The sequence below is a fragment of the Montipora capricornis genome, chromosome 14 (assembly GCF_036669925.1).
Source record: "Montipora capricornis isolate CH-2021 chromosome 14, ASM3666992v2, whole genome shotgun sequence".
In the NCBI taxonomy this organism is placed as follows: domain Eukaryota; kingdom Metazoa; phylum Cnidaria; class Anthozoa; order Scleractinia; family Acroporidae; genus Montipora; species Montipora capricornis.
In genome coordinates this window covers 35,740,786-35,768,059 of record NC_090896.1, presented here as the reverse complement: position 1 = coordinate 35,768,059, position 27,274 = coordinate 35,740,786, and the positions used below count along the sequence as shown (strand labels likewise).

The 27,274-nt window shown below is 39.1% G+C and overlaps 3 protein-coding genes across 3 annotated transcripts; 1 reads left to right on the top strand and 2 right to left on the bottom strand.

Moving 5' to 3' along the window:
- Positions 1 to 233: 233 nt before the first annotated feature.
- LOC138033646 (uncharacterized) lies at positions 234 to 16,440 on the bottom strand. The gene is made up of 12 exons (XM_068881441.1): positions 16,242 to 16,440; positions 13,782 to 13,843; positions 11,488 to 11,544; positions 9,820 to 9,939; positions 9,532 to 9,618; positions 8,455 to 8,581; positions 6,809 to 6,849; positions 5,986 to 6,072; positions 4,567 to 4,655; positions 3,548 to 3,617; positions 2,150 to 2,195; positions 234 to 329 (listed from the first exon to the last, which is right to left on the bottom strand). The coding sequence occupies exons 1-12, from the start codon at positions 16,423 to 16,425 to the stop codon at positions 298 to 300; spliced, it is 1,002 nt and encodes a 333-aa protein (XP_068737542.1). The 5' UTR covers positions 16,426 to 16,440; the 3' UTR covers positions 234 to 297.
- Positions 16,441 to 17,861: 1,421 nt separating this feature from the next.
- LOC138033645 (BTB/POZ domain-containing protein kctd15-like) lies at positions 17,862 to 18,905 on the bottom strand. Its single transcript, XM_068881439.1, has one exon. The coding sequence runs from the start codon at positions 18,775 to 18,777 to the stop codon at positions 18,103 to 18,105; it is 675 nt and encodes a 224-aa protein (XP_068737540.1). The 5' UTR covers positions 18,778 to 18,905; the 3' UTR covers positions 17,862 to 18,102.
- A 177-nt stretch (positions 18,906 to 19,082) lies between these two features.
- On the top strand, positions 19,083 to 26,150 carry LOC138033644 (KICSTOR complex protein ITFG2-like). Its single transcript, XM_068881438.1, is given in 5 exon segments — positions 19,083 to 19,303; positions 19,306 to 19,430; positions 20,176 to 20,374; positions 21,546 to 21,946; positions 25,453 to 26,150. Coding segments are annotated over 5 exon segments (1,479 nt in total). The 5' UTR covers positions 19,083 to 19,137; the 3' UTR covers positions 26,041 to 26,150.
- Positions 26,151 to 27,274: the final 1,124 nt, after the last annotated feature.

Here is a 27,274-nt window from a genome sequence, read left to right as displayed (position 1 = left end):
AATGCTCGCTTTCTTCAATCCAAGGTACTGTAGGATATTGTAGGGGAGCGCCCTTTGTCGCATTTGGGGCGGAAGCTCTTGACAGTACGATGGTAATTAACCCATTGCCCTCGATTCCTCGGTTATGGATCGAGGTATGACCACTTCCAGTCTTTCAATGCGAGCTAAAAACTGAATTTTCAATAAAAAGCCGTTACACGCACTTTAAGGGAAAACACTCCACTACAGCTGACTGAAAGCAAAATAGGTGAATTTTATTGAAGAACATGTGTTTTGCCTTTGATAAGGCCGTCGCAATTACGTTCTTTTCACATAGTGCCACCTATCAACTGCAGAAGAGAAAAAGAAATGAAACATCATCAGAGATAACAAGAAAAATTGTGTTAAGCTCCAAAAATATGGAATAACGTGCTTTGCAACTTTTCTGTCATGCATTCCAGTCCAATTTAAGCCCAGATGAGCGAACCACACGAATGAAGGGACTCTTCGTTATGGCAGCCACGTCGGGGCTATGTCACGTTATTTTAAATTCACACACTGGTCAATACTAATATGGAGATCATGCAAATTCTATTTCCAAGCTTAAACGTCCCTAAAAAGTCGGCCAGTACTAGTTTTGAAGATTATGTTCTGTTAAAGGGGCTATGTCGCGTTATTTTGAGGTGTTTAGAGGAAATCTTTAGTTAATCACGAGTTTAGAACTAAAAAACGGTAATGTGGAATTCCTTTTCTGATAAAATTATCGTTACATCACAAACAAGATGATTCTGAGCAAAACGACCCTTATCCAGGCGATTTGCCATAAACATGAAAAACGTCGGGCCGTGAAACTTAAGGAAGCCATGCACATTAAATGAGAAAGGCCCGACCTGAACTAACAAGACTCCTTTTAATTTTACACTTTCACTGTAAGCACCTTCACCTTCGATTATTTTGGGTCTGATGCCCGCGCATTTTGTGTTATTGTTAATATCAAATTTCATGTGTCGTAATAAAATCTAACGAACGCTTCAAAAGTTACTGATTGCGACTGATAATGATAATGGCTGAATCGTCGAAACATGTTGGACAGATTTAAAGAAAGTCGTTTTGTTTCTGAAGATTTCAACGTCATTTTTCTACATCCTCCCTTGTATTAGTGGTGGATCTGTATGCAATATGGGAGGCCAATTGTAGCAATATTCAATAAATGGATATTTCCATTCAAAGAGTCTATTTTAGTTCAATTCAACGCATAAATTTATGTTCAATATACTTTTTTTGGTTCTACTTCCGATCTTGCATTCAACACTTTTTGCATTCAATACGTGACATTTTGGTATCCTTCAATGCGATTGCTTCGGTCCAACCTTTTCTTTTTAAACTTCAAGAGCACATTTTGTGTTCAACACTTTTTCTTTCGTTCAACGATTTATTGCACAGCAGTTGAGAGACCCACCATACATTGAATACTAACCGGCAAAGGTTGGATTTTGATATTAAATAAGGTTTTAGGCTTAATTAGCCCTAATTTGATCAAAGATTAGCTTTTGTGAATGGTTTGGGTCGCTTCAGTTGTGGTAAATCGCAGAATCCAACCTTTTTCGGTTAGTATTCAATGTATGGTGGGTCATACATGGACTACTAACAAACTGTGTTCCAGCCTCCCGTGACCTCACGAGATCAAGAGGGACTAGGCAACAGTGGTCAACCGCTGTGCAATAAATCGTTGAACGAACTGTAAATCGTGCTGAACGAATTAAAAGAGTTGAATGCAAAATCGGAAGTTGAACCCAAAAAAAGTATATTGAACATAAATTTATGCGTTGATTTGAACTAAAATAGACTCTTTGAATTGAAATATCCATTTATTGAATATTGCTACAATTGGCTTGCCATAATGCAACGCAATTGTGCGGTCATGAGTTTTCGTTCCAGATCGTTTTAAAATTTCTGTGCAACTGCTCAGAATGTTCCCTCTCCTGCGAAGATTATTTCTTCCTCTAAAGCAGCAGAATCGTTGTTTAATAGTTTTACCCCTGTTAGCATCACCTCATTTTTTTCTCAACCGTTCAGCCCACAACATTAACACAGAATTACCAAAACGTTAAAAATGAGAACAGGATTTTGTTTGATGATTGAACACCAAAGAAAAGATGGAGCAATGTACCTTCTAGTGAAGGATCGATGGGTTGAGGTTCTTCGCGATCGGGAGCCTAAAACAAACGGAAAAAAACCTCTCTTAAAATGCTGTTGTATTAGGTATTGACCGACCATATACCAAGCCTTGGTAGCATGTGCCAAATTTGAAAGAATCTTTCTATTTCTAGAATTAACTACAGATAAGGTGCCAATGAGCAAATTATTGGGAGCTTGGTAAAAGAGGAGGAAAAGGGCTGCAAAAGGGCTGGGAGGGGATTAGTCTTCAATCTTTGGTTTTAAAGGGAAAGTACAGTCTAGCTCTTTACCTGTATTGTCACACTTGACCATTTATTTGGACTAAATGTGCTTAAATAGCCAACAATAACGCTTCAAAAATAGGCAAATATAAATTGAAATCTGCCATCTTTGTTTTTGCGTATGCAAACGAGGCTACGACGTAGCAATAGTCAAGGATTTCTCCGGATAACTAAGGGCGCGTTCGATTGACCCTATTCCGGAATAAGAATACGTGGTGTGATGATTTAAAACTGTATGTTTGGCGTTTTAAAGCAACAAGGATAACAAAGATATGTTTAAAATAGCATTTTAGCGGGTGTTTGACAACTTTAATGTGAATCTCCGTAAAAGAGAAGGACTTCTAACTTCTATCCCATGTATATTCCGGAATACGGTCAATCGAACACGCCCTAAATGTACTTGATGTAAAGAAGAAAAACACAGGCGAGGAGAGCAATACTTTGTACCCTTGAATCTTAATCCAGAGGCTAAATTGTCCTGATATTGGCTCCACCTCTGAACAGATTTACCTCGTGGTCGTTAAACAGGCTTTTATATGTGAGTTATATGCAGGAGTTTTACAAAGCGAAAGAGGGCTTGCAGTGCTATCCCGCGCTCATTGCTTTGAAATAAATGCCTGGAAATCAAGTTTAATCCGTCTACCGTGGCTTTCTACGAGATCCCTGTTACAACTTGAAAACAAACGATCGGTTTATATATTTCCATCAAATGGTAAGAGTAAATCGTTTCAGTAGTTTCTATACTGCTAAGAAAATTAACCACATTTCAAGTTACGTTTATTAGCGCATAACAGTGAAAGTCGTCTATATATGGCTTGATTCAGTTTTCTCGCTTCAAAATAATGAATGATATTTTGGACCAGTTGATTGAGATTTCCGTATGAAGCGAATGTCACCAAGATCAATATTCATATACCTGAAGATCAGGGGCACCTAACGTCAACAAATCTTCTCAGTGCAGAGAACCAACAAACACAACCCACATAAGATAAGTTAAATTTTCAACAAAAAAGCCCTCATCCAGCTTATCTTCAAACTATTAATTTGATATAAAATCTTATTGTTTTGCTCCCATCCAAAGCAATCTTACATAGTTTCTCTGTACTTACATGTTTAACAATGGACGCTGCCTCGTCTTTTGTTATCCTGTATGGTGAATTCTCAACTGTGACATTTTTGCTGAAAAGAAAACAATAAAGAAAACTAACAATGCCATTCTTATAATGACTTTATTTTATTGCACTTGGAAAAGAACAATTACATTCAATTTGCTCATAGTGTCCCTTTTCCTATCAATAATTTCATCTTCTCCTCGCACCAAACTCTACCAATGCACAGCCCAAGAAAAACCGAACTGACCTTTGCAATTTTTTGTGACCACAACTTGCTAAACTCACAGAAAATGCAAAGTAAGGGTACCTCTCTTAAAGATGATCCGAAAAAGGATCATTGATCCAAAGATCACCAAAGAATCCTTTCCCAGAGTGGATTCATCCTTTCCTTTGATGCCGGCCGTGATCCAAGTGATCTTGGATCAATGACACACACCCTAATGATAGTCTTTACTTTTCCACTATTACACCATTTTACCATAATTATTTGGTCAAGAGAACTCGTAAAATATGAGACGATAATACACTGTAGTGTCCCATTTTGACGGGTTTAGAACAGAGCAAATACGGGGGGGGGGGGGGGGGGGGAGAAGGGAGCTTTTCAATAAAAGATTATTGTTTTCGACAGGATGCAAAGCCTGAGAATTCAGCTTGTTATCACTTGTCACAAATTCATTTTGTTTATCCCATCAAATAAAGGACATTCGCATGGTTTCATCTGTGTTTTTTTCGTCATTCACACACAACTTATCATGCAATCAATACAATTCTCAGTCTGTGAAGGAAAAAAACCAAAATACTAGAAAATGGCATTATAGAGGAATAATAAATCCCTCATTGAAAGGTTTCACATACAATACGTGCGGAAAGTTTGCTCATTACGAGTATTTTTCTAAGCCCCAAAGTATCTGCGCGTGTTATATGTTTAACCATTCAATAAGGTGGATGTATTCTGAGCTGTCAAAGTTTATGATGGTAATGAAGATGACGAGGACAACGAAAAGAAATTTTCTCACCATGCCATCCCATTTTCATTTTCGACTTTTTTCATTAACAGTTTGCTCCAGCATTCATGGGTTTCATTGATAATCTTCATAGCAAATTCCTAGCAGTCACACAACACAAAATATCAATGAATTACTTATAGTTCAACTATAAGACAAGAGTCTTGCAGTATGCTGTTGCAGGGCAGTATGCAGCTATTACAACGTCTCCTTGGATTCACTCAGAAAACAATGGACCAAAACAACCAATCAATGATGGATCCTAACCCTAAAAACAACAGGGCAGCATCCCAAAGGGATCCAATGAACTTAGAGGTTGTAAAGAGCTGCGTCCCAAGAACATCAGTCTTTGCTTTCAATATTTGTTGACATGTTTTCCCTAACAGGCAAATGTGGTTTTCACAGAACCTACAACTTGACTGTTTTGTACTAATAACACTCAACAAGGATGCAACCAGGGCCCGGTTGTTCAAAAGCCGATTAACGCTAATCCCAGATTAAAAATTAACCAAGGAGTTTATTTCTCTACTCCCAAATGCTGTTCAACGCTGATATTCGACAAAACTTTACATTAGAAGAAGTCAATCTTGAATAACAAAAATAAGCAGAAAAACTTTCACCAAAAAGTTGAAAACATGAAACAAATGTTCACCCTAACCCTGGATTAAGTTAATCGGCTTTCGAACAACCGGGCCCAGGACAACTACTAAAAGAACCAATTAAGTTTATTAAAATATATATAAAAAAAGGCAAAAGCATGTTACAGAAGAATAACTTAACCCTTTACTTGCTCTGTCTAATGCCAAACGATTCTACTTGTCAATGGGGACTGCTTTAGGTCGGAGTGAATGGGTTAACCCAGGGGTTGTCCCCTTTAACCCTTTAATGTGGCTCAAACCACTTTCAACACTTTTAAGAGACCTTAATTGTTGTTAGAAGAATAGACACTACAACACTTTATCACGTAACAGCAATGTTATAGTACCATGTGTGAAACATTAATTATTATTGCTGAACAAAATGCAGTCATTTTTGTGACGTAAAACGTTACCATGGTAGCCGGAAAGCCTTGCAAAAACACCCTATTTTTTGGCTTTAGTTGCTCATATCTGGAAAACAAACTACCGTAGGTGTTTTGGCAGGGCTCTCCTGTTGCCACGGTAACGTTTTACGTCACAAAAATGACCGAATCGTTTTCAGCAATAATGTGTGTTTGACATGGTACCATAACATTGCTGTTAATTGATAAGCGTTGTTGTGTCAATCCCTCTACAAAAGCCACTTATACACATGTAGATTTTACTCTGTCTAACGCCAGACGATTTTGCTGGTCAATGGGGGACCCCTCAGGCCTTAAAGGATTAACAGCACCTAGGTTCACTCCCCCCTTAATAAATAGAAAGAAACGGAAGAGGTAAAGACATCTTTTACTTTGTTTTTAGCTTCATCGTTGAAAGCAAACTGGTTTTCTTTACTTCCCGCTGGAATTTTATAGATCTTGAACCATTCAATGGTAGCCTGCATTAAAACAGTAACAAAAAATTATTACCAATTTCAAGACACTTATAATCCTACATGTACCCTATTGACACTATCCTTGTCAACTCAAACTACAGTAAACACCCGCACATAAGAACACTGATTTCAGGTTTCCAGCTGATCGTGTTCTTATTTAAAGGGTGCTTTGTAAGAAATCAGCCTGAAAGTGTTCTTAAAATGTTCTTACAATATTATTGGTTTCACAAATACTTCAAATTGTACATTACTAGAGGTTTAATTGACATACAACCCTTTTTAAAATAGATTTCAAAGTTTGTAATGGTCCTAGACACCATATTACTTTGATCACTCACTGTACTGTACTTTTTCCTTATTCTAATACCATTTCCCTTTATATTAAGAACATGTTTTATTTATCAGGTTGAATTTGTTCTTATTTATGTGGTGCTTTATTGGCCAAATTTCAGCCTCACGTTCTTAATCCACTTGTTCTTATATGCGGGTGTTTACTGTATCTGACAAGTATAAATATCAGATTCTGAGTGTCTAAATTAGCATAAAAACAAAAGCCAGAAAATGACATCATAGATACTTAAAACATCAGCTTTAACACAATTTTTTGCATGCTCATTCAAGAGCAAATCCTTTATGATCAAAAGAATACACATAATATATGAAGAAATTTAATTAGAATATATACTAGAGAAAATCTATTGATAAGAAATCAATAATACTGATGATGAATTTTTTTTACCTTCAGTAGTCCTGGCATATATTTTTCAATGTCTTCAACATCTTTGGAAAATTTGAAAGGGAAAAAAAAATTTATACACATACAATGATACCTCTGCTATGTGGGTATAACCTTAAACTTAAAATTGTTTGCTTCTTTTTGCATCAATGACAGCACATAAATTTTCAACCTCTCAAGGCTGTGCTCTAACATTTGGCTTCGGGTGAGTGAGAAAAATTACCAGGTCGCCCGGCTGGGCACTCTGGGGTATTGTATTTTGAGCACATAAGCAGGCTAAAAATTTTAATATGCTGGTGCATGGTTACATTTTGCAAAACCTCTCGGAAGGCCGTTCGACATGCTTTCACATGTAATATAATCCGTGACTTTGCATGTGACCGTACAGATTTCCACAGACAGGTTCACGGTCTTGAGTGCATCATGGGTAATCAAGGCAACATGGCGGCTTTGCACCTTTTCTTGTCTTTCTGAAGCATGGTGTAAAAAAATTGGACGGGTTGGGGGTTTTCTTGCACTAACGAGTTCGACAATCACCAGAGCAGTAGCAGCAATGTTTTGTGGAGAGAGATATAGATGAAGATCTGGCTGCATTGTTGATCTCAAATAATTAATAAAATAATTAATTAATTTGGGCCACCAAATTAGAGGGCTGGGCACCCCAGCTGAAACGCTTGAAGGGCTCCCTGAAATTTTCCTTGGAGCACAGCCTTGACCTCTAACATAACTGTTTCTAGCTTTCTGATTGCTTCACTAAGTTCGGTTACAAGCTTATACTTTTATACTGTATGACCTAAAATGGAAACTGATTGCGTCAAGTGTTGCTGAGTTGGAAACTGATTCGCTTTAATTTCCAAGTGTCCAAGTGTTCAGAATTTAGTGAAAAATGTAACAAAACAATAATAATTCCATTCGCACTTGTTGGATATGAGACTAGTTGTAGCCAACTCAGTGCCAAATGCCTCGTTGGCTATTTACCATCTCATATCCAACGCACGCTAATGAAATAATAATTTAATAATACCCTAATTATGTCAAGAAAAAATGTCATTATAAACTTGAATTTTTATTAACAAGGATGACAAATAATAATGATTTCTTCACAAGCTATTGAAATGGTGTATTTTGCCCCATGGTATATCTGGAAAATATGGTGGAAAAGACTAATTATTCATCAATATCTTACAAACAAGCAAAAGGCAAATTTAATAGGCCTTGTGACATCGCGTTAAAAGCTAAAATTATCTTTGAATCCATAGGGACCAGAAGATAATGATAAACATGTAGGCTGAAACCAAGAACTATTTAACAATTAGACCCATTGCCCGCAAGGGCTACGGGTCTAATTGTTTTAGTATCACCCAACTAGTCGGACAGAAAAGGCAATAATAAAGTTAACAAATGCAAGTTGAAGAAATATTTATTTGGGAATAAAACGAAAGAAAGCGCCACGCTTTTCGGCTACTCAAGGACTACTACTTAATAACTAATAGTCACCTAGTGGCGTAGCCAATTAATTAAAATGCTGGATTTGCATTAGTCCACTAGTTGGGTGATACTAATATCTACGGTATTACACTGTAGTTTTCTGTTTCATTTATCTTACAGTATAATATATGCATACAACCCTTATCACTCTTGCACCTTACCATTCAGGTCTTTTGCCAAAGGGTCATTCACATCTATGCAGAGGATTTTCCAGTCTGTTTCCCCCTCATCAATTAGAGCAACAGTTCCTAGAATTTTCACTTGTTTAACCTCTCCTCTACTTGCAACCTGAAATTATGACAACTAGTAGTTATCTCGGATTACTGAAGTGCATTCAACAGTCGCTTAGCCTGTGTTTCCGTAGGGTTCTAAAGCTAAAAAACTAATAATGTGACAAAAAGAGCCTGTCATCAAATCGAAATCAATATATGCGTACAAGGATCCATGTGAGGGTGCCCCTGCAAACAACACAAGAATCCTTGGGGTGGCTATTTTGGTGTCTTTTACAGAGAAAAATTTGATTCCTTTTGGCAAGACCATGCACACAATCACCCAATCTGAACAAACTTAGGACGCATTCCCCTTCAAACAAATGCAATAAATGGCTGTCTTTTCAGGTGGTCTTAGTAGGGCTTTCAACTAGACATGGACTACCGTAGAGTTCCAATAGTAGCGACCCTCGTTACTTTTGGAATTAGCAGCCTTTGGGAGTTGCTACTTTCTGGGATTGAACAAAAATCGTTTACAAATAGAGCTGACACAAGCTTTTTTCTGAAATAAAAAATGAACAACATTAATTATTTGCATTCCATATCTATAGATTGTGTTTCATAAAAAGAAGATAACAATGATCAATTCAGCAAAAAACTAAATAGAAAACTATACAGGCTGTGTACAGATGCCCACTCTCCGCAAAAAAAAATCGGAGAGGAACGTCTGTGATCTACCGTTAGTATTTGTGTTCCGGAATAACTTTGCATATATTATTAAGTGATCTACGCCCACCAAAATTTGCGTCGCTCATATTTCTTTGGAGCTAAATTCTCAAAATGGTGGTCAATGAGGTACATTGTAGATTTCAAACGTGCATTGAAGAGCATCTCCGATAGTTTTAATACCTTGGCATTATAGGATAGAAGCACTCTTTAAAAGAAAGGATGTGGGTACGGCTCTGATCTTCAGAGCCTAGAGTGGGGAACCCACCAATTCAAGTTACAATGTACGTCATTGTCTCTCACCATGGTACCAATTTCACAAGCATCTATTGGATCATTATCGCCCATGCATCCTGTGTCCTTATCCTTGTGTTTTGGGTCTTCCCAGGTCTGAAAGAAAGTGCAATAATAATAATGATGATGACGATGATGATGATGATGATGATGATGATCTTTAGAGTTACAATCCTGGAGAAAATCGTTAGGACATTTTTAACGTTTTTTGTCCACATCCAAAACACTTTAAGCATTGAGTTCCAGACAAACAGAGGAAGGGAAACATAGCCTGCTTTTAGTTTTGGTGTTTCATACCTGAGGAAGTGCTCCATAATTCCAGATGTAGCCATGATATGGAAAGCAGTTATGAACAAATCGTAGCTTGCCTTTCTTGCAGTCTTGCTTAATGGGATTCAATGCCTCCTTCACAGCTATCTATGAGAAACATGATTAAATGAAGCTAGGATGGCCACCAATGTGGTCCAGAGTCAAAAGTCTGATTACCATGTAACTCCTGGTAATGATGAGTACTTATTCTCATACAAGGACTGTTCAGATTGCGAAATCTCAGCGGATAAGTCACTTTTTTACCGTATGTGACACCATTCTCTGCCGCAATTTTAATATCTTGTCACGCAAAAGCTTAGAAATTCAACCTTGCTTTATCACAAGACGAAAAACCCTATCAAACTGAAAATTGTTTGAAAAGATAAGTCTTCAGCTGTTCAAATAACTGACTAAACGAAAATCTCAAAAGGATTGATAATTCCTTATTTTTAATTTTGATGACGTCACATGAAAACCAAGAATTGTCACATTGTAATCAGAACTCAATTAGTGGTATCCTTCTGTGAAACGAAACCGACCAGAGATGCAGGAGATTTTGTACAATCTTTCCTGTGCTCTTTTGGCATTTTTGTGTTATGGAAAGACGGAAATGAAAAAATTACTTTATTATATAGATACTGAATAAAGTGATGAAATACTACACATATCATTTTCATTTTTCTAAAAATCATATCTTCACTGCATGCAGTGAATTTTATTATTTTATCTTTCACAGTTGTGAGTATATAGGTGTCACCACGGTGACTAATACAATTAGCCAATAATAAGCAAGTCTCTCCTTCCTTGTAAGATACTTTCATGCTGTAACACAATTTTTCTCTACTACTACATTTTTATGACTCAGTTTGACATTACTATGATTTGTTTTTCCTAACTTTGACATCCATCAGTCATGAAATTAGCGGGTCTTCCAGCGTGGTGTGTCTATCGATGTCTATGTTAATAATTCTTATAGTCTGCGTGGAATTTGCTGCAAACTTATGTTGCGAACTAATGTGAGACGCAAAACAAAATAATGCCTCTTAAAAGTGTGAGTACAAAGATCCGGGCCACTCTCTAATAAAAATTCAAACGTGTATGTTTGGCCTTTATTAAGGGAAGAATCTGCTTGATTGTAACCTTCGGCTTCAAAACTTTAGAATGCTTTTAAATTAAATCCTAGAAGCGATATAAGGCAGCGATAGTGGGAATCACAAGTGTAATATTAGGAGTACTTTTTCGATTTTACTAAACCTTGTGGATGCGCAGTGCATTCCACGCCTCTTGCACCGATTCAGAGGTTGCTTCTACAATAAAATTTCTCTAAATGTACTTGCTTGACATTTAAGCATCATGCTGAAGGGGGAGAAGTACTTTTTACAAGTTATGAGGTAATGCATATTTCTCCGGACAAAACCGGGTCTTTTCCGAGCAAAAACATATTTGACTGGACGTCTTGACTAGCGCCAGCAGGGAAATTATTTCAAGCCCTGTATGGAGGGTAAAATGAGAGCACAAAAGGAGGGCACAACTATGCTGGAAAACCATAATTTTAAATTACTGATTTACACCTAAAGTTTGGTTTGCAGGTTAAAAAGGCCTATAGAAATATGTTTAGCTACCCTAAATGAGTTCAAACATTAAAAAATGACATACCTCCATTTTAGCATTGGTCCACCTTGGGACTTCAACAACCATGTTACAAACTGTTTTCTGAAAGAAGGACACAAGAGTTCTCATATAAGAAATTATGGGCACATACGCACAACAATGATGTCGCCCAATAATTAATAATATTCTGTCCACACTAAAGAATGTCCAGACCTTCCCTATCTTGTCAGTGTCCTCTCAACAAAAGCTGACATCGAGGTGGAGACTCTTCATCACCTTAAGGCTGCAAGCTGTGCCATTGGAAAGCTTCGTGAGAGAGTGTTTGCGCAGAGGAGTCTGAGGAAAGATACCAAACTCCTTGTGTACAAGGCTGTCGTGCTTCCGTCCCTCCTTTATGGCTCGGAGACCTGGACGACCTATAGGAGACACCTTAATGTCCTGGAAAAGTACCATCAGCGCTGCCTGAGACGCATCCTGGGTGTGACCTGGCAGGATCGACGGACAAATTCCAGCGCCCTTGACGAAGTACAATGCACCAGTATCGAGGCCATGATAATTGAAAATCAACTGCGTTGGACTGGTCATGTTGTCAGGTTCATCGACTCGTGCCTCCCCAAGCAGATCCTCTTCGGAGAGTTAGGTTCTGGCACCAGAGCACAAGGGGGGCAGCGAAAGCGTTTCAAGGACAATCTCAAAGCAAATTTAAGGTGTGCCACATTGGTCTGACGACCTGGGAAGATCTGGCACGTGACAGACCCAGATGGAGACATGCAGTCCAGGAGAGTGTGGCGCTATTTGAGAAAGAGCAGCGTCAGAAAGTGGAGGAAAAACGCCAATGCCGTAAAGAACATGAAGTTGCCCCTGCTTTGTCGCAGCAGGCCCCCTACATCTGCCCCGCCTGTGGCAAAGCGTGCCACTCTAGAATTGTACTCTATAGCCACCAACGGGTGCACAAGACTAGAAGTTGAATAGACAATCTTACTCGTTTTCGAGGGATACCATGATGATGATGATGATGATGATGAATAATATTCTAATAATAATAATGATAATGATAATGATGATGATGATGATGATGATGATGCTGATGATGCTGATAATAATACTTGTTATATACCTAGACTTTCGCTCAACAAACAAGGACTGTGATTGGTTGATTCTTTGTCAAGTGGCCTTGATTAAATTCAAATGTATCCCACTGGGATACAATTCCATAGTTGTTGGTCGCTCCAGATGTTTTGCTGTGATTGTTGAAGGGAAAGTCTAAATATATCACAAAGCACTTAATGTATGGTCCTTCTTAAAACTACCGTAGTTAGTTTTGTTTCCCTCGAGTCTTGATGTTTCACAAGATGAACATGAGGACTCTCGGGAAAACAAAACTAACTGTTTCCCTCGGGACCATACATTAAGTGTATACATGTATTGTATACTTGTGCCCAACACGGCAACCATAATCCGGCTTGTTTAAAGTGTACATCTTTGATATTGGACATCCATGTTATGGTCAATTGACACCTGTCAAAACAAGGTATTCGCTCACAAGTATCACATGACCATATTGCGGGCTCAAGTTTAGAGCTGACAGGGTAGTGGTTTTCAATTGGATCGCAGGCTCAAGCCGGGTTAACTTATGGTAAGAAAAAGAACCTGGGAGGACCGCTTTTGGGCTTAAAAATTATATAATTATTATTATCTTTTAGGCGTGCCTTAATCTATATTACAACAGTCTGTCCCAAATTCTCTTCCTTCCAAAATTCAAATGTATGCTAGAAGACCAAAATTTGAAACCACTCATGACTATCAATAATGGTAAAAAACTTGAAAAAAATTTGAAACATGAGCCTTGGTAGACTTCAGATCTAAAGATCCATAAAAATATCTCACGACTGGTTCCTACACCCTGGGGACAACAAAAAGAGAGGACTTGCTATATATTTTTCCCCAAGGAGGTGGGGGAAAATGTCATGTTATTCATGGAAGATTGCACCCAGGGGCCAGACACTGGGATTTGTAATATGTGGTCAGTAGTCTTCATTTTCAGCTATTCCCAGATGTTCTTCCCACAAGTTTCTCTGAACTCTGAAAACTCCTTCTTGTGGCAATGTTTGTCTGTGACAAGTGTAAAATATGCCTACACTGTATGTTCAGCCGTTGAAACTCTGCTGTATAATTGAGAAAAAGGCAGAAAAAATGCAAACATTTACGTGATCTGATGTGAAACTGATCTGTGAGTGACACATGAGTGACACATGAGTGATGAATGTGAGATCTCAACAAATGCTTTAAGTCCCCTTGGGTTCACCTGGGGTGGACCCCTGGGGAAAGTTGCTACTCACCTGATCATTAGCAAATAGTGGAATATCATGAAAGGGAGAGACTGCTTGGCCATTTCCATCACCTAACAGGTGTAAAAAGACAGAAAAATTAGATATGCTCAGAGCCTGGGTGCAGGGTTGAGACCTATCTAGAGCGCTTTCCTTTTGTATGGTTAATCAAATGGAACAGACTTTTCCACTGAAGAGTTTTGGAAAACCTTCAGAGGTATTCTTCTTTTTTTGTTTTTGCCGAAATGATTGGAAATATTGAACCATCTGCTGTGTCCCACTAGTATCATGAGCCTTGATGAATAATTTAAAGGTGTGGTTTTAAGCTGTGAAAATGCGTTATTGTAATGTAATCTTAAGGACGGTGCCTACTAATAAATTCAAAGGTGTTTTTGCCCCGGTTTTTGATTATGCAGGAAATGTAGATCTTGTCAAGTATCGTTGAAATCCAACAAGAAAATTGGGGCTAACCACGCATATTTCCAAGATAATTGATGAACAATATTTGTAAAAAGAATTAAAATACAAAGCAATTTCTGGCATTCTTTCTCAAACTGAAGCTTAATTATCTCTGAAAAATGCATGGTTAGCCCCAATTTTCTTTTTGGATACGAAGAGTACTTTAATACTAAGATCTACTTTCTCCGGATAGTTTTAAACCGCGCAAAAACATCCCTGTATTAGTGAGCATCACGGATAGGAAACTAGAGTATCTAGAGATGCGCAGAACGTATGCATAATAACAATAGTAGGCACCGTCCTTAAAGAAAGAAAGTGACCGTGTGAAAAAGGATCATGCTCATCCCATTCTGTTTTGATTGAGAGAAATAATATATTCTCCTGTTCCTTTTAACAGAAAATTCCCCCCAGCTTTATCCATTCTAATGGAAAGCACCCCTACTCTCTAGAGTTGACCAAATGTATGTGGCTAAAGAGAGGTATTATTAAAAGCCAGGATAGGTAGGCTGGGTGAGAGTCAATAATGCACCCCAGGCACTGATTTTCAGGCAAAGAAGCTAAAGTTCATGTCACAGGCTTTCCTCAGCATCCACTGTGGCGTGTTGATGAGTAAAAAATTGGTACTGAACAGATTTATAAGCAAATGGATCTCTCAACACCAGTTAGGCAAGGTACGTTTTTTATTGGGAGGGGGGTGGGCCGAGGTATTTTGGAATTTTTTTGCGAAAAAAGTCGTAGCCCTCCCACTTCCTGGAATGGATTAATGCATGACCCTTCAAAAATACCCAAACAAAAACATCTGACCCTCCCCCACCCCCCTCAACCTATCCACAACAAAAATAACTGGAAGTGGAAATAAACTGGAAGTGTTGCTCATATAACCGCGTTCACCTGCGCCCAAAGTAGTTAATTGCGTGGCGTGTGATTGTACGGTGAAAACTTGAAAATGGGCAAGGATGTACGAGGAATAGAAAGAGGGAAATGTGCTTGTGGTGAATGCGAGGATTTCATGAGGTCTGATGGAGCAACTTGTGGCTATTGTGGCTGTTTGCCGACTCGCCATTGTAAAAAGGATGCCTGCTACTCCTCTGACTCAGTTGATGGCACATCGGCTGCGGGAACAAGTGAGAGCACAAGTCCAGAGAAGTGGAAAGATGAAGGCCTAGGGTAGTTCCCGAACCCAAAGGGCGAATATAGTGATGTAGTAGATCGAGTTGTCTGTTCAAGTTCGAGTAGCTTAAGTGACGAATCCTCACCGGAGACTAATATTTTATACCAGAACCCCGCGCAGAGAGAGAGACAATTATGTTAGTTGGGAGAAGATAGTTTTTTGATAAGTAAATTTTTTGACCCCTGTAAAATAATTTAGATTAATCTCGACTGGTAGCTTTGCTTGTATATACAAAATAGAAGCAACATGGAGTAATTTTTTCCTTGCCAAAAAAAACTATTACCCTCCCCGGGTTGAGAATAAAACAGATTTGACCCTCCCCACTTTGTTAAAAATTACTAAGGACCCTCCCCTCCGAAGCCCCGCCCCTCCCCAATTAAAAACGTACCTTCCCTTAGCGACAAATTTCTTTACGGCCTGTTCAGTGGAGGAGCACAGTCCTTGAAACTACTGTTAAAACTTTTTAGCTACGCATTTTGATCGATGTTTTGGTCTTCCACTCAAATGGGAGAGGATCACTAATTGCGAACACTCTGGTTAAATACTGAACAATTCTATATTCATTGCCAAAACTGTCAGGTTAACTTGATCATAGAAAAACAGTCTGGACTTCGTACTGTAATATGCATAGAATATTAAACAATCAAACGGAACGTCAAAGAGATATTCAATAATAGATTTCGACATCAAAATCTTATGTATGATTGTTTTGTATATCAAATGTGAAGGGAAGGCTATAAAGTTAAATCGTCTGTAATTCTTGATGGGTAGGGAGCCATAGCTAATGGATTGTAAACACTCGATATGCGTGATCAAAGAAAAGTACGATCTGCGATACTTACAAAAATACATTCTGAAGTCAAGAGTGTTGGAAGCTCCACTTTCGCAGATAGAATAAGCCATGGTTCTTTTCAACAAGGAGTTCGTGAACAAAGTTTTTGGCCAAAGAATTTGTGAAGAACACAGTGCCCTGCTACGAGTAAACGTGGCTAATTGAGGAAAGAAAACCCCCAATAGGCGAGCCATTTGTATGCAAAGGCACGTATGTAACACCCTTGCCTATTGGTTCCTTTGGATATAAAAGCTGTTGTAATTGGTCAATTCCGCTCTTGCAATTTCTGAGAAAACCGCGACACGAAAACTTTTTCGCTGAAATTACGGAAATTGAAGAAAAATATTAATTCAATCTGGGAAAATTTTTTCTGAAATGAAAAAGGCTTTCCTTGTCTTTCATCAAGGAAAGCGTCAATTTTTGAAAGATGGATCTCAGGTGTGACCCACAATGCGTGACAAGGGAGGTTATTTGGCGTGACAACGAGTTCCCCGTTTCCCGTTGTCGTGTTCCCTTGGAAACAAGAATCTTAGCGCCGATAGGAAATTCTGACAATAATGATTATAAGTTTCACTAAAAAAGTAGGAAGCTTATTACAAAAAGGCTAATTCTTTTGCTCTTACATACAGAATAGCCCCGTATAGAGGAGTCGTAATAAAGTCTATGTCTATGTCTATGTCATACAGTTTTTGAAAAACCCAGACCAGACGGCTAACAATAGAAAATAGATGGGATGAAGAGGTCCCCCCACGTAAAATTTAACAAAGCCACCAAATGGTTCCAGATAATAAGCATAATTTTTACCCATTAAAAATTAATGACTAGGAAGAAACAAATGGCAATAAATTCACTTGATTGTATGATTAATACCCATAAATGGAGATGTTAATAAAGTACTGTGTATGCTAAAACAATTTATTTATAGTGGCTCTGCCACATAGTTAAAATTGATAGGATTGCTCTGCACCCGGATAGAATTGGGGTTTTGAAACATTGATTGCTCAGAAGAGGGAAGATGGGAGAAGTGAAAAAGATTACAAATAGGTAATTCTATGCCTGCAGTGTAGTGAGTGCAAATGACTTTCTTTATGTGTGACAGTTCACAAAGTTGAATTTTAGGGTCAGTATGCAGCTATTACAACGGCCCTCGGGATTGGCTCAGAAAACAATAGACCAAAACAAACAACCAATCAAAGATGGACCCTAACCCTAAAATCAATAGAGCTGCGTCCTAAAGGGATCCAATGAAATTAGAGGTTGTAAATAGCTGCGCCCTATCTCGAATTTAAGGTGAGGGAAGACATACCGGTAATCCTTACCTAGCACCCACCACTTTGGTTGAGATTGCTCTTCTTGAACAATTCAAGCCTTGCAAAGAAGTACACTGAGGTTGTGCCTGCTAGAAATGCACCTGTCTTGCAGGAATATTTGAGCGGACCCCAACCTCTTTTCTCCTGCATCCAGTGTCCTTATTTTTTTTCCTGGTCTGGCCTTCACTTCCCCCTACCCCTCCCTTTCAATACTAAGACCTCCCTGCTTGTTGTTTCCCATCCTGATTCCTTCTTACAATCCTGGCTAAAACGTTTGGGGCCACACCCCTTTTCCATCCTAATTTTGGAGTAGTAATTTGCAAGTCAACTGTAATTTCCACTCACAAAAACAATGTTAAGTCCATGGCCCTTGACAAGACCTTTAAAAAGCGTTTGCCACCAGGCACCCAACATTGGCCAGGGGGGAGGGGACAGTAAAGGAACAATTATTTTCGTGAAGAAAAGTTAAAGTGTCCGAAACGTTTTGACCAGGATTGTAGGTACTGGGTCTAAAATTTTATCAAATCATAGGGTCCCATCCCGTAACCATGTGTTTTAAAATTAAAGTTTATTTTTCCGCACAAAGGTGTACTCTTGAAACTGTGTTCCAGTTTCATCCCCATCACTTCCACCACCATTGCAACCTTCTAAGTGAAAACCATGCCCGTACAAGAGATCGAAAGCGTCCGCCTTAGTTAATTCGGCTCCCCCAGGTCTCCATGGGACCCGGTAATCTCTCACGTACCCCCGCGCGGGGAGTAATGTTAACACAAATTCCGATGGCTTGATGTACTCTTTAAACACTTCTTTAACAAGCTCTTGTCGACCGCTTAACAACAGCTGGTTTCGATACCGGTCTACAGACAAGATAATTACACCTTGACCCTCGCTTAGCTGTAGATTCTTTCGACGATCCTCGCGGAATATTTGGAGAGCTTCTATAAGATCACCTACTTGATAGAAGTCCGCCTCAGCGCTTAGCTGATCAAATTCATCGAAAGACTGAGGAAGACACAATTCTGAAGTACGGAGAAAGTTCAGGACATGCCTAAAGAGAGCTCCATCTCGATCGATGAAATAATTCCCTCGGGTATCCTTTGCAATCCGTTGTCTTCCACTGAACATCGCTCCAAGCATGGAATGTGGATCACGTGTAACAGTATCTAAAGTTGTCGTGTAAACAAATCCGCCAACGTTTAGATTTAAAATAGGTGGAAAACTTTCCTCCGAAGCCATAGTTTTTATCAAGTATGCGACAAAAATTTGATGAGCTTGATGAATGAATAATTTTTTTTGTGTCAAATCACGTGGCCAATTTAGCCACCCGAGGGGATATGGGAGGTGATAAAAGGTATTCTATATTATTTTTATGATCTAAGCGAAGAATTGTTGGGTTTTCAAATGAACTTTTAAGTAATAGATTCGTAATTCCCTATCTAAAAACGTTTCTTATTACAAGCATGGAGATTTTCGGAAAAAAATCCATGATGAATAATTTGATTATTAACCCTCCCCAACTAAGGGGAAAGGAGCAAAGGCCGAGACAAATAGTATTTAATTCTTCTGAAAATTGGGGGCGTTATGAAGGCGTGAACCATGAACTCAAACGCGCGTTCAGTCTCGTTTGTCGAGAATTTACAGCTGGAAATTTCGGACAGCTTGTTTAACGAATCACTCTTGCTCGCCGATGTGGACAATGATGGAGATCTCGAGCTAGTCGTTGGTCAAATTAATGGCGACCTGGTAATATTCAAAGGTAGCGGCCAAAACCATGGAGAATCTCTCAAAATCTCGGCATGATAACTTGTGTTGGTGCGGGAGATTTGGACAACAAGGGTCAAAATTTGCTTTTCTGTATAACTGCAGAAGGATGGTGCCACATTTTTAACGTAAGTATTTCATTTTATATATGGTGATGTTCAACTGTTTACAAACATATTGGCTTCGAATTTCTTTTGATATTTAAATTTACAAACCACCGCAAAAACCTGACTGAGTCATGTGCAACAGAATGGAAATGACATTGAATTGCTTTGGCAAGTGCGCACTAAGCTCATTGAAAAAGAGCACATAATGTATAAAAACAGAAATCTTCCACAATCCTGCACTTCAAAAACAAAAGCTCAAAACCAAAAAAGTAGAGATTGACCACATCCATAGGGGCTTTTCAGGGGCAACGAAACACAATCATTGAACAACAACTGTTAGCAATCCCAACTGACGGCTAGCTAGTTGGCTATTTACAAGTGCAGCTGAGAAGTTGAATCAGGGACTACCAGGAACAAATTCAACCATTGGTCAGAACGTGTCTTGCACCGAGGATCCCCGGATCTCAAGGCAAGTGCCCTAACCACTGGGCTGCGCTAGTCCTCCTTCATCCACATTTGCCAATGGAATCCATCTTGGTTCCAAATTTTGATTCTGGTATTTTAATACCTTGTGTTCTCATTGCACCAGTGTACTTGCATAGGAAATGCTAATGAATTGCACAATAGTATCATTGCCTACTAACATCAAGCAAAAAAAGTTTTTCCCATTTTTGTTGCTGGTAATTGCATGCCATTTGCATAAGTGCTTTCCATTTTTTTCTTGCACTGACTGTTTTGATCCTTTTTTCTTCTACTGTACATGTAGATTACTGGAGATCCCGCAGAGGACAGTTTAATGGAGCCAATTTCCTCTCAGCTCCTTCCATCAAACTGCAAAGTTGTTTTATTGGCAGATGTGGACGGAGATAGGAAGCTGAAGATGGTGACAGGACATGCAGATAGGGTTGTCCATGTCTATAAATTGGAGGCAGATGATGAGCAAGTGACAACGTTTCAAGATCAAGGTTAGTGAGTATAAGCGCTGTTTTATGTTATAGTTGGTGGTTCTAGGCAAGAGGTAATGGTTTTTGGCATGCATCAGGCTTTTTATTACTTCTATTATTGCTCTTCCTGCTCATATAACAAATTTAGCTTATCCTATGATGCTTTTTAAAGAAAGCGCTGTAACATAATTTCAGATGCAAGGACTGAGATTCTCCTTATTTTGATAGTTATTTGATTGGTTCTCACCTATGATCTATTAGAGGACAGATGCATAGCTGATGTCATCCTCAAAATCTTTTAATAATACTTCTTATAATATACAACAAATAGATTCCATGTTGCTGTGCATCTGTTCTTACCACATTTTGATGCCATCTGTGATTTGTTGCTGAACAGACGCAGGGCAACATGGAATGTATTGTTAATGGTTGAGTTAAATATTTTTAGGAATAAGCTAAGAGGGACACTTTTAGACAAATTTAAGACTGGACAGTTAAATATACTATAGGGAATAATTATTAATGATAAATAATAATTTTCAGAGAAACCTTTAAGGGGGTGGTAGGTTATCGACATTCGAAATGTTCTGCAATTTTTAAATTATATGGTTTTGTCTTTGTTTTTTTGGCTTTATTACGTGACTGTTTGAATTTATTTTTGCAATTGACACTGAAAAGCCCCTGAGGGGAAGTGGTCAATAAAGCATGCATGTATGTATGTAATAGGTCACAGAAGATGTCAAAATCTGGTAAGAACATCAATAACACACTCAGCCAATTTGCCCAGTGTGCCACTTTTTTTCTTACCACATTTTGACGTCATCTGTGATTTGTTGCTGAACAGATGCAACATGGAATGTATTTGCTAGTCATTGCCTTCCTGGCTCAAAACCAGCTGGAAGTCCTTATTATTGGTGCTGATCAAGAGGACCTGGGCATTGCATCTATAGTTACCATGTCATCGATCCAGAACCCTTACTTTCAGATTTCCCCTACATAGCTCACAGATTCACGATGTGGCGATGTCCATATTTTAGCAGGATAATCCTATTCCTGCGACTGCAATCTGGATTCCAAAGCCCCAGATAGCAGATTCTATATACAAGAATCTTCTGCATTCTGAATTCCAGGTTAAGTACCTTAAATGGGGTGACTCCTTTGTCTGATGTGTCTGGTTATGATTCTTGTGCAGAAAACAATGAAAACAAGATGAGAAGTGCACAAGAGTCTTCATCGAGCTCCAAAGCAAACAAACAGAATGTAACAAAAGAACTCACTAAAGATAATCAGTCAGAATTGAAAACACCTAAGAAAAAGGAAAGGAAAACCTCAAAACAGGAAGAAATAAAAGAAGGCCCACAAGTGAGCGAGATCACAAGTGAAAGAGAAGGATCGCTTCATCAGGCGACAATTTCCAAGAAGTTTAGCTTGCGATTTGTTCAACTCAACAGTTGGACGCTGTCTTACCAGATTAATTCTCTTGTGGTGTTTGATGTCATGAATTTGAGATATCTCTTGGCATCACAGCCAGGGGGAACTTATGCCATTCTGATGACATCTTCTCTAAACAAACGAGAGATGTCAGGAGAGCAGGTAAGGGAGTGTACCAGTAATTTGGGAAAATTAAGTGCTTCCATGATTCCAAAAAAAAAAAAAAATCACTTCCTTTTTTTCTTCAGATTTTGAAAGAGTGTTTGCTTAACACCTGACTGTTAAAATTTTGAGCTTTGATTTTTATCCAAAGGCTGTTTAATTTGGGTATAAGTTTATTTCATGATCCGCTATCACTCAAGTGTGACTGATTGGACCTCAGAGGGTTGGATCTAGGGAAAAGGGACGTCATTTACTGAGTATCACCAGCTTAAATTTGACCATGTAAATGCAGCTTATTCTATATGCAAAACACATGTTCAAGAGTCTGAAAGCCGAAACGCCTGTGCTGTATATTAATTGAGCCACGTACACACCCATTGCATTCTTAAACTAGTACGTGAGTCTTTGACATCATTTTCTGTTCGATCCAGTTCTCTCAAAATTTTAAAGTTAGTAATAGCGGGCCATAAAATTGGAACATTCCATTTAAAATAAGCAGGCATCTTTTTTTAAATGAAGGCTTTAAAACTTGGGTCACTTAGTGTTTAGTAGAAAAAGGAGAATTGATTTTTTGGTCATAGTAGCACTTTATCTAATCGGCCAAAGCAAACAAACAAACAAACAACCAGTTTAATGCTTATCATCCTTCCTGGCAGTCTTTGGGTAGTTTATAGAGATGGACCGACTAGTCATTTCAAAGGCTGATTAAGCTTAACCTGGATTGCGGGAAAGTTAAATTGCAGTCTATTTTTCTGATCAGAAAAAGTTCCTCAAGATAATTATTTTGCCTTTAAAATTGACTAGACTTTTTCTTTCCGTCATGGCATAAAATTGCAAGGTTAAGGCTTAATTTTTTCACTGGCAAAATTCAAGCCTGGGTTTGTATTTGATCGTGGACAAGAGTGAATTCGGTAAGACTGTTGATCTATCACTTTGCGGTCTTGCCCAAGTACAGTCACAAATGGATTTATTTTTAGATACACTTTGCACACGAAACAAACGAAGGGCCGCCAATTTTAACCAATCAGAAGACCTCATTTCTTGTCTATAATACCTACAGATATTGGGCAACTTCCCGAAAGAAAGAGAGACAATTTAGAATGACAGAGTTTTCAAGCTTTTATAAGAAACAGTTTTACATCCCAGATGCGCAGGGTTCCAGAGTTTACCCGGTCTTATTCGAGGAGACCTGGGGCCGGTTGCTCGGAGCTTGGTTTCGTCAACCGTTTGTTAAGGGGGGTGGCTCTTAACTACCAAACCGTTGCTATGGACCCCTTCAAATAGTCATTTCTCGAGTCCCTTTAACTCTACAGTTATCCTTTTTTGCCAGGTGTGTTCTATTTAACATTTCATTGTCTGGTTCGACTCACAACCATATTTGGTAAAACACGTGACCAAAACAGAAAACGCCTAAAAATTCAGCGAGTTAACAATGCTTTTGATACATTTTTAACGCAACAGTATGAGAGCATTCTAACACTAAGTCTGTAGCATGGATAAAAAAAAAAATTTCAAAAAAGTTATGACGTCATACGGCTTTCCTTTAATAAAATTTTCAAAATATCAGTTCATTCTTTGTCCAAATAGAAATCCCATACTACAGTTTACGAAAAATGTTGGGACGGTTCCCATCCGGGCCTTTTTCACTGAAACGCACTGTAGAGGACTGGGACAAGTTGCGCATGCGCTTTGTAATGGAAGCTATGCAAGATTTATATTGAAGAAGACTTTAAAGGGGCTAGGTCACGCTATTTTAGGTAATTTGGTATAATTTTGTTAATTATGAGCTCTAAACGTCATATTGGCAGAGCAAGAGTCTTTCATTTGCAAAATCACGGCCACATAACAACTGAAAATGATTTTCAAGCTTTCTAAATGACATTTTGATATAGACTGATATAAATTTGAAAAAAGGCTGACCGACGTTTTTCAAATTTACCCAAATTCAATCCATTTCAATCCTCTCCATCCATGTCCCTTCTTGGCTTCCCTGTGTTTTGTGAGAGTTCTTCTATAGTTTTAAACAGTTATTTTGATATTTTAGTTAATTCTATGACCATTCGATCAGTGCTGAAATTGCCTAAAATAGCGTGACCTAGCCCCTTTAAAGAATCATCCATACGAATCCTTTTTGAAGGGCTCTCGACTAAAAAGCTACCGTACGGTAACTGTTGTCTTTCTGTAGTTAAGTGCCACCCCCTTAAGAGGTATCAAAACCGGTAGGTTTTGATGGTATTTAACGCCGGTTAGCGCTAACCATGCTTCGAGCAACTCGGGCCAGAAATTGTATTTATTTTGCATATTTTAGGAGCATTGTGTAGGGAGCTAACGCAAGGCCACCGACAACGCCGACGAAGAGCGCGCCACAAAAGCAAGCCCGGCTGTGCACGCCCCGCATGTTCGTTTCACCTTTTTATACATTTCTTTGCCGTCCGCGGCCTAACAACGACGTGATTATCTCCTTATGGGCCCGGACGCACTGGGCAAATTTTTGTTTATTTTGCGAAAAAATCTGTCACCAGTTCGCTGAGACAAGTGCGCCCAGTGATTTTTAGATGTACCAAATTTTGTCAAGGCTTACCAAACTTCAAAGACGCCGTCGTCCTGCCTCAGAGCAGGACAAATTTTTGTCAGGCGTGAAAACTATACACATTTTACGATTTTCACGGCGTGATCTAAAAAAAAAGTTTTTAAGTGCGGCCACGATTACCAAATTGAAAATTTGGCGGGGACAATTTTTGTTGAGATGTTTGGTTGAGCGAAACAAATTTTATCAGCCTAGTGCGTACGGGCCCTATGTTTGAGATTATTTGGAGGACACGAGCTCGTGAAGACAAATTTTCAAATTTCCTCTCCAAGTATCCACACCGGTACCGTTCATAACAATTCTAATCCTGGAATGATTCCGCACACTTGCATGCCGAACGACTTTGAGTAATCGCGAAATTTATATTACAATAACGGAAAAAATACTTATAGGGCCTGGCCAAACGAGAAATGTTTGGCGTTTAAACAACATCAAACATTGTTTAGTGACCAACCATTTTACCGTTTGGCCACCTTATTGGGTGCTGTTTGATCGTGTTTGATACTGAAAATTTAAAGGCCATCACACATTCCATCAAACAACTCGGTTAAAACATTTCTTTTGTTCTCGTGTTTGATGGGCGAAGTTCTGTTCGTTGTTTGGCGCGTGCATGCGTACCACGCTTGCTCAGTCGCTTGTTTCCACGTGTTTTTTACGTATTTGTGACCCATAGTTCTTTGCATGCTTGTGGAGTTCAGTTGATCTGAGTTAGATCGAACGCGGTTTTAACCGTTTGGCCACTGACTTCAACATCAGCTTGTTTGATGTTGTTTCAACGCCAAACATTTCCCGTTTGTCCAGGCCCTGAGACAACGTTCTCGTTGTAGCCGCCGTCGTCATCCTCGGCTTCTTGCATTAAGCACCAGCGCACCTATAACTAAGATAACTTAGTAAAAACGCGAAATATTCTATTTTCCAGACATCAAGTTCTCCGTCATCAGCCATTTTCAACCAGTTACCAGTCCTCCGAGCACGAAACAAAGGCATCCCAACCAACCTTATAACCCTCAAATGCCACGAAAGCGACAGCGCCGCTACAAACTCGTCTCTCTCAGCCGGTCAACGCCAGGGGTACCTTGCACTTTGTACACAAGACGGTCACCTGATATTCATTCATGACAATAAGCAACATTGGCTAGTACGTGTGGAGCCGGGAAATTACGGCATCTTTGCGATGTCTAAACTTGATATTACACAGGATGGAGATGAAAAAATTGCTTTATGTTCCTGGAATGGAAACACCTACATCATCGATCATCGGAAGAATATGGTGCAGTTTAAGTTTAATGAAAACGTCTTGGCTTTCTGCGCTGGCATGTACGCGTTTTCGCCAGGAAAAAATCTTCCCGCTTTGGTTTATGTGACTTCGTCAAATCGCGTCGTTATTTACCACAACGCGCGGTTGTCATCAATGGTTCCTTCTAAACTCGGTAGCTTAATTAAACGTAAAACTTCGCATGGTGTAGAAGCCAGATTTCCTCTCAGTTCCGCTGTGGCTGAGCATTAGTCATTTCGCCCCGATTGAAGTATCGCTACCAGTTATATCGCCGCAAAGTATTTTCCGTTCTTCGAGGGTGACATTAGGGAGCTTAAGCACGCGCGTTTTTGAGACGCGGACGCCGGGTAACCGGAAGAGAACATTTCGCGTGCCAGGACGGTGGTGTCTCCCAGATTTTTATACTAATCATCTCTAATAGAGAAAAGATACTTAGCAATGTAAATGTGGTTGTGTGAAGACAAGCTAAAAGGGCAACCGGAAGTGAAGTGTTTTCCCTTTTAACTTCTCTTCACACAACCACATTTACATCGCCAAGTATCTTTTCTCCGTAAGAGATGATTAGTGTAAAAATCTGGGAGACAACACTGTCCTGGACGCAAAATGCTCCTTTCCGGTTGCCGTCAGCGTCTCAAAAACGCGCGTGCTAAAGCTCCCTAATGTCGTAGCTTGATAACATTAGTTTGTGGTGAAAAGTTGGTTGATGGGAAGTCTTCTCGGTGGCGAGATGACCAAGAAACTTTTCGAGCAATGCATGAGGGACAAACACAAAATAGCGTAATGTGCGATTCTGAAATTGGCTCATATCGCGTGTCATAACCAGACAAGCTCTTGGATGACGGAAAACAACGAAAACAAACCATGAGCTAAGACACAAAGAAAAACTTAAGTTTTTACACTGATAAACCCTTGGAATGTAAAAAATCACGGAAAGTCGGAAAGTACTTGAAGTCATCACAGCTAATAATGATCACTGAAAGTGGCTTTGTTTCCTTTTAGAAGAGGTCTCTTTTCTCTTTCATTTGCTTGGCTGAAGGACAAAGAGAAAGGAGACTTCTTCCGTTGATCAATAGTAGCCTTGAGTCAACTGCCGTCACGGTGATTCTTGACGGCGCTTTGCAATACGCATGCTCCCTGTTATGATTGCTGACCGTAACTTGAGACCGCTATGGCCAGGCACCGAACTACATTCGGGACATGTTTATCCTGCGTAGCAACGGTTACAACCTACGGGGCCATCTTAAGGTTGTTATTCCAAGACCAACCTCATCTTATATGCAACATTTTTTCACGTACCAGGCTAGTAAACAATGGAACAATCTACCAGACAAAATAAGGATGTCAGAATCCCTTTCTACATTTCGGAAGAACTTTCAAAACATACAGTTGTCTTCATCGTATGACTGCAACTGTATGTTTTGTAAATAAACGGTCTAATTACCAAGATTTTCTTTTATTAAATTAT

Bases quoted from the DNA above. Each gene is read 5' to 3' on its own strand.
- LOC138033646 (XM_068881441.1), bottom strand. From the start codon at position 16,425: ATGGCTCGCCTATTGGGGGTTTTCTTTCCTCAATTAGCCACGTTTACT. The intron at 4,656-5,985 runs GTAAAAGATGTC...TGTGACTGCTAG, and splicing joins ACGATGAAGCTAAAAACAAA to GAATTTGCTATGAAGATTAT. The intron at 3,618-4,566 runs GTGAGAAAATTT...TTTTCTTTTCAG, and splicing joins AATGAAAATGGGATGGCATG to CAAAAATGTCACAGTTGAGA.
- LOC138033645 (XM_068881439.1), bottom strand. From the start codon at position 18,777: ATGGCTTCGGAGGAAAGTTTTCCACCTATTTTAAATCTAAACGTTGGC.